The sequence below is a fragment of the Erythrolamprus reginae genome, chromosome 2 (assembly GCF_031021105.1).
Source record: "Erythrolamprus reginae isolate rEryReg1 chromosome 2, rEryReg1.hap1, whole genome shotgun sequence".
NCBI classification, from domain to species: Eukaryota; Metazoa; Chordata; class Lepidosauria; order Squamata; family Dipsadidae; genus Erythrolamprus; species Erythrolamprus reginae.
In genome coordinates this window covers 291,226,462-291,241,715 of record NC_091951.1, presented here as the reverse complement: position 1 = coordinate 291,241,715, position 15,254 = coordinate 291,226,462, and the positions used below count along the sequence as shown (strand labels likewise).

The 15,254-nt window shown below is 40.9% G+C and overlaps 1 protein-coding gene across 2 annotated transcripts in view; it reads left to right on the top strand.

Moving 5' to 3' along the window:
* Window positions 1-296: 296 nt before the first annotated feature.
* The window catches only part of PRDM6 (PR/SET domain 6), a 118,400-nt gene continuing 103,442 nt past the window's right edge, over window positions 297-15,254 (top strand). Inside the window, exons 1-2 of one of the 2 annotated variants that reach the window (XM_070736317.1) lie at window positions 297-490; window positions 1,237-1,814. In XM_070736317.1, coding sequence (XP_070592418.1) covers window positions 1,247-1,814 — 568 coding nt within the window. In that variant the 5' untranslated portion in view covers window positions 297-490; window positions 1,237-1,246. The remainder of the gene's footprint in view (window positions 491-1,236; window positions 1,815-15,254) is intronic. The other variant, XM_070736316.1, reaches the window with a different exon arrangement.

Below are 15,254 nucleotides of genomic sequence, written 5' to 3'. Positions count from 1 at the left end.
TTCAGCCTCTCCATCCCCCCATAACCCGTAGCGGGATGGGTGGGCGCGCGCGCGCGTCTTTGGGGTGGGTGGGTGAGTAGGTGGCGGTGGGAGAGAGGGAAGGGGGAGCTTCTGGGTCGCAGATCCGGCACTTTCTCCCGCTTTCTCCCCCCTCTCCCCCGCCTCCCATCCACCCACCCCTCCTCCTCCTCCTCCCCCAGCACTCGTGTTTGGTGCTGTCGTCAAACCCACGTGTCTCGCCCAAAGGCGGCCGGCGCGCTTGAACGGCGCGGAAGCCCGACCGCCTCCTCCTCCTCCTCCTCTTCCCGAGCAGCCACCAGCAAAAGAGCCAGTCCAAGAGGCCGGCCGGGACTCTTCCCTTGCCGGGTTAAACGAGCCACCCCCTCTTGGCTTCCGTGGCACCTCGCCTTCCCCTCCTGGCCCAGGTTGGGGGGGATCGACCCTCTACCCTCCTGTTGGGAGAGTTTTCTTCCTCCTCCGCGCAGCTCAGGTACGTAAGGAGAAGGCCCGGCAGCCGGCATCCCCCCCCCCGCGTCCGTGGAAGGGCGTGGGGAGTTTGTCCCCCACGACCGCTGGGCTCCCGACCGCGATCGGGTGAAGTTGGCTATCCCGCGAGCCAAACTTTCTCGCCGGGATGAGGGGCTCGCTCGCTTGTTTAGACATTCCTTCCTTCCTTCCTTCCTTCCTTCCTTCCTTCCTTCCTTCCTTCCTTCCTTCCTTCCTTCCTTCCTTCCCCCCCCCTTCCCCTTTCCGATGGGAGGCGGGTAAGGAACTCAGAGGGCTTTTCCATGGAGGGAGCGAGAGTTGCTCCCTCCCCAGAAAGTGGAAAGAGGTCGGGTCGGGGTGTGTGCGTGCGGTAGGATGCGCAGAAGGGCGGTGGGGGAAAGGCGGCGGGAATAAACGCGGAGCACTGCAACCCAGAGGAATGGGAAGTCTTGGGTAGGGAGGGTGGGGGGAGAGGAGAGAGGTCAAAGCTCTACGGGCTCCTCCCCCTTTTCCCCCACCCCCGCGACAGATTTTTTTTTGGGGGGTTGTTGGTTGTCTATCCTGTCAAGCTCTGCACCTGAACTTGGACGGACTTTCCAGTTCTCAAAAAAAAAAAATCGCGCGTGGGGCGCTCAGTAAAGAGACCCAGGCTTCTTCTCTGTCCGGTGGACGGAGACCCACCTGGGTGACCTAAATCCTGGCAGAACTTCTCAGCTCTTCCCCCTTCTTCTTCTTCTTCTTCTTCCTCAGGCTCGCAGAGATGCTGAAGCCCGGCGACCCCGGCGGCTCGGCTTTCCTCAAGGTGGACCCGGCTTACCTCCAACACTGGCAGCAGCTTTTCCCCCCGGGCAGTCAACTGAAAGCCGGCGTGGGCTTGCTGGGCCATCACCCCCTGCAGGCGCCCGAAAGAGTCGCGGACCCGACTTGTGACAACCTCCGGCAGCTCCCGGCCTCTCTCGCTTCGTCTGCCTCCTCGTCGTCCTCCTCTTCGTCGTCCTCCTCTTCGTCGTCCTCCTCTTCCACCCCTTCGTCCGCTCCGTCTTCGTGCGCCGTCGCCTCCCTGGCCGGCTTGACTTCGCTGCCGATGGCGCAGATCCCTGTCTTTGGGCCGATCCAAAGCTCCGAACCCTCGACAGGAGCTCCGGTCTCGCTCTTGCAGACCAAGGACTTGGGAGGGGGCTGCGGAGGGGGCGGCAGCCTGGCCAAGTGCAGCGAGAGAGGGGCGTCCAGGTTTCGCTGCACCGCCGAAGAACTGGACTATTACCTCTACGGGCAACAGCGCATGGAGATCATTCCCCTCAACCAGCACACCGGGGACCCCAACAATCGTACGTACCCAACGAGTTTTCTATGGGGGAGTGGGTGGGTTGTGTTCATTTGTTTTTCTCAAGGGCTTTTGAGGCCCTCCCGTCGGAACTGGTTCCTCCGCGCAACCGAGTTTTTGTGGCCAACTTTTTGCAGAAAGTTTTATTCCGGAATAAATTGGCCGATTTTATGGAAATCGGCTGGTAGGGAATTGCAGGCAAGCAAGGTCGCAATCAAAATCAGTAGCATTGTAGGGCCACCCCAAATCCAGTCTTAAATGAGAGGCGTGGGACTAAATCTCCTAGGTAGCTTTCAAATATAGTTTACTTTAAATTAAGGGGGTCCAGCAGAAGCTTCAAAGGCCTTTCCAACCTTGGCATTTTACAAGGCTTCCTTTTCAACTCGGCTGCGGGGTTCCCTTCTCCAAAGTTTCATGAATTCAAGAAGGAAGCTTAGATTAAATTTTGGTCGGTTTTTTTTGCCACGAGCAATTCTCCACCAGTAGGTTGTTTATCAAAGCTTTACCTTACTGTAACTTTCTTGAAAATGAGTGGTTTTTGTAATAGCTTCATTTGAATATACAACACTTTTATTTCATTTTATTTACTTTCAGGGTTTTCTTCTTAATGGTGTGGCAAGAGAGTTGGAAAGCCTGAAATAGAGTGAAGGAAGGAAGAAATGTAACTTTTTTCCATCCTCTTGTTTGGCAGTATAGTATTACCGTATACCTTGCACTCTGCTTCACTTCATTTAACATCTAGGGTTTCCTGGGTTTTCTTCACTAGTGTCCAAGCCGTTTTTGTAGAAAGTTAGTTTTCAAAAGTATGAATGCCAAAAGTATAATTGAAACCAAAAACTTAAAGGGAATTCCAGAATGAAATTTTAAATTAAAAGAGTAATCTTTATTTTAACAGAAAAACAAAGATGAATTCTTTTTGGATAGTTTTTCTGCCCCTCCCAAAATACAGATTTTCCCCCAGAACTGCAATTTGCACTCCCCCTGCCTCCAGAATTGTAGTTTGTGCTACATTTGCTTGCACTATGGATGATGTCTGAAATTGTTTAACAATTTTAGTGACCTTAAATGACAACATAATGAAAGCCTATGCATATAGCGTGTGTATGTGTGTGTACAGTATATATAGATGAATGAAAGTACAATATAGTTATAGGTTTCCTTTCTTCTTATTTGTAGCATTTTGAGTTAATTGTTCTTCAGCCCAGGGAAACGTACTACTTCAAACTGTATGGCTTATACCTTCTCTTATATTTCCATGGAAACAAATGCAATCAAGTTAGGAAAGTCATTAATTTTATTTGGGGTTTGAATGGGTATAGATCGGCAGAAGAATCCATGTGAAGTCTGAATAAGAATACGTTACAATTCTAAACATTAACATCATCAGTTTAATTCTAAAAAATACGGTGTAAATGGGCAGGGACGGAAAAGTAGCATTCGCTCAAACAGATATTTTTACTTGAAACTAAAACTTCTTTTCCAGAGTTACAGAAATTTCCCATACATCTTATTGTAATAACAAGGTTGCACTACTAGCATTGGATGGACATAAAAGTACAGTACTGTAAATGTCTTTAGAGGTCAGAGAATTGAAACAGCCTACTTGGAAGTGAGCCCCGGGGTTGCATAGGGCTCCGCGGTACGGAACGAGCCAAATCCGAGTCATGGTTTACTCTAAATTTAGGACGAGAAGAAAAGAACGGTACTAGATCTTTTCCTTCGCCCGCAATCAATGGCAATATTGTAATCTCAGCCGTTCTCTTTTTTAACCGTCCTCTGAACGCGAGGCGTCAGTTCGGACCCATTTCCAGCGTTTTCCAGAAACTCCTCTCCAGATCCTGCCTTGTTGCGCATCACCTGATCGGGCAGCGGGCGGTTCAGGGAGAGAAGCGGTCCCATAAATTATTGGCGTCATAAATTAAGAGACTCCGAGAGGCGGCTTTTATAACTGCCGGCATAGATCCCGTAAACTCTACATCTCGCAGACCGAAGTCGGTAACTCGAGAGATCTAAAAAAGAAGCTGATGAACTGAAAAGGAAGGAAGGAAATAAGGAAGGAAAGAAAGAAAGAAGGAAAGAAAGAAAGAAAGAAAGAAGGAAAGAAAGAAAGAAAGGAAGGAAGAGGAAGGAAGGAAGGAAGAAAGGAAGGGAAGAAGGAGGAAGGAAGGAAGGAAAAAAATAAAGAAAGAAAGAGGAAGGAAGGGCAGAAGGCGGAGGAGGAAGGAAGGAAGAAAATAAGAAAGAAAGAAAGAAAGAAAGAAAGAGGAAGGAAGGAAAGAAAGAAGAGGAAGGAAGGAAAGAGGAAAGACAGAAAAGAAAAGAAAGAAACGCGGCTTCCAGGGGTCAAACTGGCTCCCTTCTCTCTCTCCTCTTTTTCTCCGAAATTAAGTCCCCCCCCCCCCTTCTTCCTCCTTCCCAGAAAGGCTTGCAAGAGCCACCAGGTGGCCTTCGGAGGCTCCAAAGGGTGGCTCGATCCTATTCTAGGCAGCGGAGCACGCAGCTCCCACGCGTGGGGCGGCTTTAAGGCTCCACCGAGGCAGCGGAGCTCGCGCCAAACCCACTCCGGCCTTTCCCCCATCCCGAACCTCGGCTTCGACCCGGTCCGCTTCCCTTCTCCTCTTTCCCCTCCTTGGAAAAAAAAAAAAAGCCCGGTCGTCGCTGCGAAAGGACTTTACTTCCGATTATTGGGCGGCAGGCCAAAGTCTAAGGCTGCCGGTGGATCGGACCGTCTATCCTCGGACCTCGAGTTCACCACGCCTTTTGGATTCCCCCGCGGCCGAGTGGGTCCGTTCTGGGTCGTCGGAGAGGGTCCCGAATCCTTTCTCGGGTGACGGCTAGGAACCGTCCCAAAAAAACCTGGGTGTGTGTCCCATCAAAAGATCGGGGCGAACAGGGACCGTCAAAAAAAACCTGGAGCAAGACTGGGCGGGGTGATCTGTCTACTGGGGAGGAAAATGCGATCTACTTTCAAAGGAGTTGGCGCTTGGTCTTGGCAGGGATTTAACTGGGGTCCCAACCTTGCGAGCTAGCCGGAAACCAGAGTCCTCCCCTCGCCTTCTTCTGCTTCCTCCACCCACCGGCCCTTCTGGGGCCCAGATGAATGAAGCTCCTTTTTTTCCGTTTCGCTTGTTAGTTTCCCTCCCATTTCTTGTGCTGTCTGGTCCGTCGAATGGGCCCGTTGCTCGGAACAAGAACGCTTCCAGACACTCGGTCCATTTAGTAGCAAACGTAACACGCCAGTTCTATTGCAATTGGAGGGGATGGTACTACTCAAATCAACCAGGTTTTTAGCTGGGACTGGAGACGGTATCTAAATATAATAATAATAATAATAATAATAATAATAATAATAATAATAATAATAATAATAATAATAATAATAATAATGACAACGACAACGACGACAACAACGACAACCACCACCACCACCACCAACAATAATAATAGTAACAGCAGCAGCAGCAGCAGTAGTTTGGTATTTAGAAGTCCTGGGTCAGAAAGTCAGAAGTTTTGGGAAATGCGAGGCTAGTCTAGTCTTAGTGCTTAGTTAATAATGCCTTCACTTGCTTGCCTTATTCCCCACCATTAATCTTCCTCTGACTGGTGCAAAGCGCATATTTTTGTCACCCTTAGCCCATTTAAAGCAAATTATTGGATTGTCGTTTAGCACTCTTACCCAAAACACATTTACTAATTTTAGTGGCTCTTTATTTCGTGGATGGAGTCTAAGCCCTAATGGGTTGAGTTGAGTTCCGATATTTGGCTTAATTAGGATACAAATCCAGCTGTCAGTAACCCTATTCATCCTAAATGCTTTCCAGGCAAAATACAAAAGTGGAATGCTAAAATTTAATTAAGCCAGTAGTTGGAAGCCGAAGAAAAAGTTGCAGTGCTTCATCGTAGGTTAATATTAATTAACATACCCATTATATCACCAATATCCTTACTATCCATTATAGTATCATGCTATTTATTATTATAGACATTAATACACGAAATTGACAGTGGCATGATGCCGTGTAATTTCATAGAGGTTTCCGTTGAGGCATCTATTTTGCTGCGTGGTAATGATTCCATAACATGAATGGTAGCTAATTTACAAATTTCATACTTTAAAAAAAAACATAAACCGTCATTACTTCACTTACACATCGACTTCTAGATAAACAGACATTGACTGCTGGTCTTCGGCACTGAGGAATTTCCAGTTCTTGACATAAATTAATTTGAGGTTAACAGTGGAGAAGATATTGCCCGGACAGATTGATTGATTTTTTTGGAGAGGGACAAACATCGAAAGTTTGAAATATTCTAGGAAGGAGATCACAGCACGCGGAGAGAATTGGGAGTGGAATGGATTCGGTGAAATGAGCAATCTGGTTCTGACGTTGTAAAAGATTTAACGCACCCCAAAGTTTCTAAGTAAGAGCGTTTTTTACTGGGAATGAACAGAATTCCGGTTCTGTCCACGCCAGAAACCAAGTTCGAGGCTTTTAGGAAGTGGACGGTTTCCTATCTAAAGATTTTGCAAAATAAGCAATAACCGAGACAAAACACTTTTTTTTTTTGCTCAGCACAATTATTTCTACCCCACCTTTAAGTTTGCTGACTGATTACTATAAGTCCAAGAGAGCCGCCACTTTACGTTTCCGTTCTTAAAGTTTAAGAGCGCTTTATGGAGTTGAAAAGTCCTTCATTAAGGCGCAGCCAAAAAGAGGAGGACGCCCCGCGCCTTTACAACAGCCTCGCAATTCCTGCTTGGATGCTCTGGAAGTCACAGTTTGCAAACGCACCTCCGCTCCCTCGCTGCCCTTTCTACCCCACCCACCGCCGAAGGTTGAAAAAAAAACCCAAAGAAGGGACGTTTCTGCCCCCTCGCCGCGCTCTGCAGCGTGTGGAAACGAACCCGGCAGGTTCAACAGTCCGCCCCGTTGCCCCATTTAGCCGTCTGTCAGGCGAGCATCTTTTGCCACACTGCTACCTAGCCTGGCTGGCAAGCGAGGTGGCGAAGAGGATCCTCTTGGGGTTAAACCTTGACGTATATATATCTGCAAGACACATGTATATATTTCCCTCAATTGCCCACCGTATCTTCAACGCGCTGTAGCTATTCCCCCACCACCAACCACCCTTCTAGTTTTCTGGAGCGGCATCTTTGGCGAGGCGGGCTCGCGGCCCATATATTAGATTGAGGTTAGAAGAGGTGGTGACTGTTTATTTAAGGTGATAAAATGGTCCATCAGCAGTAATCTCCATCGATATGTGCCACCAGGAGATGAAGGATGAGGGGACAAGGCACAATTAATTGCCCTATAGTTTTGTAGGAGAGAGTTGAGGCAAGACGGCCCTCGCTTCGATCCCCTCTCCCAACGCCCATTCATCATCTCCACATTGTGTATGGGGCTCCCCCAGGGGCAAGGGGTGGCAAGGTTTATCTACACACAATATTCTCCTAACCTTCTGATACTTGACACTGAAATTTAATTCCTTCGTACACGCGATCGAAGGAATATATATATATATATTCCGCTTACACTCATCGAGGGGGCATTACATGCAAAAGCCGGTAGCAGTTTAAACTTCTCCCAGGTTGAGTAATCTTGTCTTTTCACTTATCTCACTCCCAAATCTCGGCATGAGGAATCCCTGGGTTTTTTAAAAATCCCTTTGCTTTGCAAAACAAAAGAAGGGGTGAGGTGAGAAAGGGAGGGGGAGAGAGAATGGGGGAAGACAGAGAGAGAGGGGAGAAGAGAGATGAGAGAGAGAAAAAGAGAGGGAGAGAAAGAAAGAGAAAATCAGAGAGAGAGAGAGAGAGAGAGAGAATCAAAATAAGAGAGAGAGAATCAGAGAGAGAATGAAAGAAAAATATAGGGGGAGAGTGATGAGATAGAGGGGGGAGAGAGAGCTGACAGAGAGAAAGAGAGGGGGAGAAAGAAAGAGAGAGAATCAGAATGAGAGACAGAGAAAAAGAGAAAGAGAAGGGAGAGATATATGAAATGGGGGGAGAGACAGAGAGACAGACAGAGAGAATTTTCGTTCTACTCTTAATCTGACCAAATCCAGACATTCAGTTACATCTAAGGTGCAACCAACCCCAAGCTAATGCAGCCTCTCTCTTTTTTTTGCAGAAGTCCTACTGAGTTTATTGGGGTGGAGGGGTGGGGGGTGAGGGGTCTTTTGCAGTGGAAGAAATCTGGGATTTTGGGGGCAAAATGTTCACCAAACGGCTTCCAGATCCTATTGGACAGTCGATCGCTTACGCCTGATTCTCTGAGCTTTGCGCCTTCTAATATCTGAGTGTTTCCTTACTCAGAGAGGCAGATTCGCATGGCTGCTCTCCTCCCTCCCCTCAGTTGGGTGGCAATCAATGAGGCTGGCTGGCGACTGGGCTCAGGAGGTGACCTTTAATGTGTCTATCCATAGCTCATCCATCAGGCGCTGGGAGATGGGCTAAGGATGGGGGGGCACAGTCACCTGCCACCAGGTGGGAAAGCCAAGCGTGGAGGGAGGCAAGGCAAGCAAAGAGAAGAGAGGAACAGGATGGCTCCTTCCTGCTTGCTCCTCCTCTCTGGGATGAAGGCTGCTGGGGTAGGAGAAGCAGGTGAACCAATGGCTTGCTTTCCCCTTGGTCTTACAGTTTGAAGACTTGGCCTTCACTTGGAGAAAAAGTGGCAGGTTCAAGGGCATCAGGGGTTGCCATTAGGTGGGCTGCAAGGAGGCCTTTCTGGGAGTGAGGTTGGGTTCACCTTTTATTCCTGTTTTGGGTTGGGTAGCAGAGATGTCTTTTGCTGTTTTTTGCCTCTAGAAAAAAGAAGCCATAACTTCCTTTGAAACAGTAATACTGCAGGCATTGGCATCCTTCAGTCTCGAAATATGTGGTATCATGTTCTGGATTCTGCAGAGCATGAAGCCTGGGTAGATAATAGTGATGATGAAAACATGCCATCAATATATTGTTGACTCTTACCTATAGATTTTCTCCATGATTAACGTGGGCTTTCAGTATTCCAATGGTGTGCCCATCCCTACTGTAACTTGTGTCCATCTTGTTGCTGCTTGTCCTCTTCTCTTTCCTTCCACCATTCCCAACTTCAAAGCCTTCTCCAGAGAACTAGGTCTTCCCATAATATATCTGAAGTAGGATCTAATAAATAATAATAATAATAATAATAATAATAATAATAATAATAATAATAAACTTAATATTAACCGCTCCAAACTTGACTGTAAAAAATATGACTTCAGTAACCGAGTTGCCGAAGCGTGAAACTCATTACCGGACTCCATAGTGTCATCCCCAAACCCCCAACACTTTATCCTTAGATTATCTATGGTTGACCTATCCAGATTCCTAAGAGGTCAGTAAGGGGTGAGTACAAGTGCACTAGAGTGCCTTCCGTCCCCTGTCCTATTGCTCTCCTATACTGTATCTCCTATACTTTTATTCTATTCCTATATCTCTTCTTCTATTCTTTCATTGATATGTTCTATTACTATACCTTCTTTTCTATTATTTCTTAGATATATTTTACTATGAGTATTTGCTCTATAACCTTCATCATGTATTTTACTATGTGTATATAGATATATACCCACTAAAACCCTCATTATGTATTGGACAAAATAAATAAATAAAATAAATAAATAAATATCTTCAGCCTGATTACTTGTGCTTCAAGTGAAAACTCAAGGTTGATTTGGGACTTAGAATTACTGCTTTTTTGTTGATAACTACCATTTCTGTTATTATTTCAATGTGTTGATTATATTTTCAAACTGCCCTAAAGCTGTTTTGTCACCAATATTATGCTGTGATACATTTTTATATGGCCACAACAAAGGCTGGTTTTTGTTATAAAATTTTGTAAATCGTTGAAAGAAAGGCCTATAGAACCCCCAAACACAAAGTCAGTTTGAATTATGTAATAATTTATATAACTTATGTAGCTTACATAAAAATATAGGTTTTAGGCCTAAAATTTAATAATTAAGATTTATTTATAACATGATTAGTAGCAACTATAGTATTAATATTTAGGAAAAGGATTCAAATAACTAACTCATGTGCAGGAAAACCTAATTGCATCTTACAAGATATTTGTAAAACTTTCTCTGAGTAATTTCCTCCAAGGACCAAAATCTCTTTGCTAGCATACAAGTATATTTTGGGGGCATGTCTAACTTCGCATTCAAACCAAGATACTGTACAAATATTCAAGGTACAAATATATGCTGGTACAAATTAGATTAATGCAATTGTGTAAGTATAATGCAACCATTTCTGAGGAGCTAGTTTGTAAAGAAAAGTGTGAAAATGCTAAAACTGATGGAGCTTTGAGTGTAGCATCTGACATGACATTCTTTAGTGTCCCCTTCAATTAACTTTATTAAAATGGAACAGGAGGCAACTTTATTCACCTTATCAAAATGACTTTGAAAAACTGTCTGGAATATGTATTTTGTATTACCAGTATAAGGAACTGGCAAAAGAGAAAGCTAACAGGTGTATACTGTATAATGACTATGGGCTGGCTTATTTTTTCTTATTTCTTTGGACAAATCATGGCAAATGTTAGCATTCCTTTATATCTATATCGTTCTTAGGATCATAATATTAAAAAAAATAGTTTGGAAACTCCCCCCACCCTCTAATTTCATAAATAAATGACCATGTGCAACAGCTGAAACTATGAATAAACAGATAGGTTCAGCGGAAAGAAATGAAAATATCTGCTTGGCCAAACTGAAAATGTGTGACTGCCTTTTACGATCTTCTTTACATCTTTCAAAAATATTTTATGATATTTTAGAATGGATAAAAGGGTGAGATCAGCCTTGAGACTGGAACAACACTACTGATGGGGATTAACATTGCCTGGAAGATGAGATGCTACACTACAGCTAAGTACTTTTGGCCAAGGTGTAGTTTTAGCAATTAAATTGCTGCATCTATGCAATCTGTCCTGTCCTTCCTTCCTTCATTCTCCTTCTTCTCTTTTTTCTTCTTTCCTTTCCTTCCCATTCTTAAACCCAGTTAAACTTCCCTAATACCATCCATTATATGTGGAGTAAGACATGGTTAAGAACTTCTCAAGCAACTCAAACAACTGAAGAGTTCCAGGGTGCGTGAGCTGATCTCGAGAACAGATCCACAACAAATTGATTTTCTGGGCTGGTCCACATATTGCTTTGTATAATGCAATATGTGAGCCATACATTAGTCATAAAAACTATGTTTTTGGTTGTAATGTTGCTCTACCTAAAATAGTGGGAATTTCAAAAGGGATTCTAAATGGCAGCTCCTCAGTTTTAATAGCATTTCCCCCCACTGATTAAAAAAAATATCTAAGTGAATATTTGAAAGACACATTATAATTTATATGAAGTGCTTTGAACAATGTGAGATTGTTTCATTAGTATCTTTTTGTGTAAGTAAGATATATCTAACCTCGAGCTACATATATTTCCTACTATTAAATACATATCTTTTGTAAACATCCTGTTAGATACTTTAAAGTTGCCTATTATGTGTCATTTTGAAAGATTGGGTGAGATAGAAATTAATCTAAGTAACTAAAAATGTTGCTTCATTCCTGGGTAACTTTTATTTATGACGATGTTAAATCTCTCTACCTCATTAAATGTATTCAAAATGAAATAAATATGTTGGATGTTAAATTTTGGATCAGGACTATATTAGTTTAATGTGATGGACGTAACATTTACGCTAACTACAATATATGTTAGATTTTAAAATGTAATAATTTAAAACTTATTAGCTTGTGATTTCTATTTAGTGTTAGCAAGATTTTAACAGCAATTACGGTATAACATGGGAGAATGTCTGACTTGGTTTTTAGTGTCACATGTGAAATCAGTGTATGGTTGACACTGGAGTTCAGCTATAAGATAGAAGGTTGTATGTCAAACTATTTCAGTTTTACTGAGCTGTGGGCACCTGGCACAGCAACAACATAGATCTTTCTTTTAGAAGGTTGTTGGGGTGTAATATATCTACTGTTAAAGACTGAGAGATTAAGACTTCTAGAGAGTTTTTCCACTTTTAATCTTTTTGGCACCAATATAGTTAGATTTATAGGAGGGTAAGGTTGAATGTTCAAACAACACCAATTACCATATTTGAGACAAATATTAAAATAACAAATAAAAAATAACACCAATTACCATATTTGAGACCTCTATTAAAATCAAATCTAAGTAAGTGAGAATTTAGAGTGTCGTGTGTAGGTTTTCCATTATTGAGGGAACATTCTTATCTCAAAACTGTTGTTGTGAGCTCTGTTATAGGAAAGAATAATGTTTTGTTATAGGAAAGAATAACGCATGTGTAAAGCTATGGGGAAAGTTACTAGAAACAGTTTTAACTAAGTTCAATAAAAAGTCCAGCTATGTATTCTTAGGACTGCAGAAATAAAAATCTAAATATTTGTATATACACTTTTTGTTGCATTCCTTATTACTTTTGAAGTAATAGCGGTATAACGATATGTAGTTTTAAAAATGGTTGTCCTTCACCAACAGCAACTCAATTGAGAAAGCCAATGGCTTGGTATACCCAGGAATTTAATTGATTAATGGGGAGAGGTGGAGAACCAACCATAACATTTGACCCACAAAATCTTCTACTTCACTAATATCTCCAATCCACTGCATTGTGCTTTTTATTTTTTCCTTTATAAGTAGATCGCTATAAAATGTTATTAATAATTTTTCTATAGTCAGAAAGATAAAATTTCATCTGACGGAAAAGAGTTGAAGTAAAGTAATATGAATAATTTTAAAATATTTTCAGATATTCCTTTCCAATAACAAAATCTCAAATGGTTAGAAAGTTTACATTAGAGTTAGCCAATTCACATATAAGAATTTTTACATGCACTATCATTGCTTGAGGTTTGTAATTTGTGGGAAGAAACTTTTGTATGTTTTACACACCTTTATTAAGCAATTTGAATTGTGTTTTATTTTTGCTTTACTTGCATAAATATTTTTGTTAGTTTATGAATATCTGCTTCCTGTGATGATTTTTTTCAGACCGATGGTGTTGATTAAATTGTTTTTTAGCAACTGATGCATAGAGGTCTGAATGAATGCTCCCTTGAAATTAGATGGACTTGAAATAAAAGTAGTTTCACAATAAATTCTGAGAGGAAGATGATATTTCTTCCATATGCACCAGAATAAAGCTCAATATAAATATTTTCAGGATTTTGGGGTTGGTCTCTTATTTTTCCTCTTGAAAAATATGACTACTTAAATTGCAAACTATATTTCTTTTTCCTCCTGATGTTTCTTATATTCAGTAAGATGTAAATAGCTTCGCTGTTTGTGTCTTTAAAATATTTTTTCTTTATTTCTTAAAAAAATTACGATTATTTTCCTTTGCTGTGGAAAAAATAATTTTTGTATTGGCAGAACATGTGTTAATTAATATGTGAACACTTTAATTCTGGTAAATGGATCTGAAAGCTGATAATGCTTTATATGTTTGCAATGTTAACAAAAAGGTGTGGAGGGGGGAACTACAGCCATGCACATTATTTATCTTGCAATGGAATAAATATCCACATTAGAAAAACAAGTTGTTGAATTCGTGGTTTTATCAGGTACACTGACTTTACACTTACTTCAATGTAATAGTCTTGTGCCTAAGGTAATCATATTCCTGTGGAATATGTTGGAAAGCTTATTGCTTCTAAGCATACAATTTATAGACTTTTCATCTACTTATCCTGTGGTTCAAGTTCTGTTGACGCCAAAGGAATCCAGTGCCTCTGATTTGAATGTAAATTGATTTGAGTGTATCTTAAATCTTGACTCCTAATCTTTTCAGTAGAAATATAATCCATTTATCTGAATGAGGTTTAGCTGTAAACAATGATTAAATGTAAACTGTGTTACTTAGAGTATTGTTAAAATAAATGGGACAAGTTGCTAACATGCAGCTTATTGATTTTATCAGATCTATTATAAGTATGAATTTAATCCAATAATGTTAGAATTGCGCCTAAACTTTAAAAGGTGAAAAAGTAATTTGTGCATTATGTTCATTTACGTGTCCCGAAAAAAGATGTAAAACATGAAACAGTTCTGAAGTGTGAACAGATCTATTCTTAAATCAAGTTAGAAATATACCCAGATAATAATTGAGTTAGTTGATTTCAGAAACTTTTTGGAATATAATACATATAGCAAGCAATCAAGCTGCACTTGTATAAATTTTATGCAAGAGCAGTAGCAGTAGATAGAATTCAATGTATATGATCAAATCATTTGTAATAATTTATAATAGAATATTAAATATGGCCACAATAATAATGTCTTTCTGTTTATGATACCTTATTATGAATAGTGGAAAACATAACTAAATAATGGTACTGAGTAGTTAGGCAGATAATTTTTGATATAAAACAGAACAGTTCAGTTTCATAATTGTCCAGGTAGAATCTATTCCTAGGAATGGAAAATAATCCTTGGCATGTAGTCTACAATTTGTTCTCCCTAATTTGTAATGCTGATCTTTACATTTTGGGCAGCACTTCAGAAAAAAGTTCCCAGAATTGTGTTTAGAACAAGTATGTATAACCATCTCAAACTGTATGTTTATATGATGTTTTGAAGACCACATGTGCATAAATGTGAGCGATACTATATGTTAAATATAAGAGTTTGATCCTGAAACTGTATGGTTAGAGTAAAAAACAAAAAGATGCTTTGGCTTAGTTTAATTGAAGCTGCTTGGTAGACATGGTGTCTCCAAGAGAGCCATTAATAATCAGGAAGCTGGGAGGAGGTTACACATCTAAAAGATTGTCAGCAGGGAACAAATTATTCTAGAATCAAGGGTCTGCACTGAAATGTTACTGAAATCTTGACCATACATATCCTATATCTTGAGACATACCAAGTTTTTAATCCTGTTTTTGGTCATTTTAACATTGTTTAATTGTATAAAATACTCTAATTCAATCCAAGTCACACATCTTACATAAAATTATTACAAAACGCATGGGGTAGGTCATAGCTGAATTAACAGTTCAATGAAAATAATGAGAATAATTAAAATAATAATTAGCTAACTGAATTAGCTAACTGAATTATCTGAATTATTACTGAATAATGAGAATAAAGCCTGATGGTTGTCTGTTCTTTTTAAAAAAATAAATAAAAAAAAATATTTTAAAAATAAAATCTGCAATTCTGCTTCTGAATAGATGTGTAGATTCTGTTGCATTTGGAAACATTTATTTGCATATACTACAGTTATTATCTTGGTCAATTATGTTTATCTTAGTAGATAGTGAAATTATTTAACACCAACTTAGAATACATTTATAAAACTATATAACTTCTATAATCGAGACTCCTACTTAATATAAATTGTAACTAATGTTAGATACAAAAACATCTATAATTACAAGTG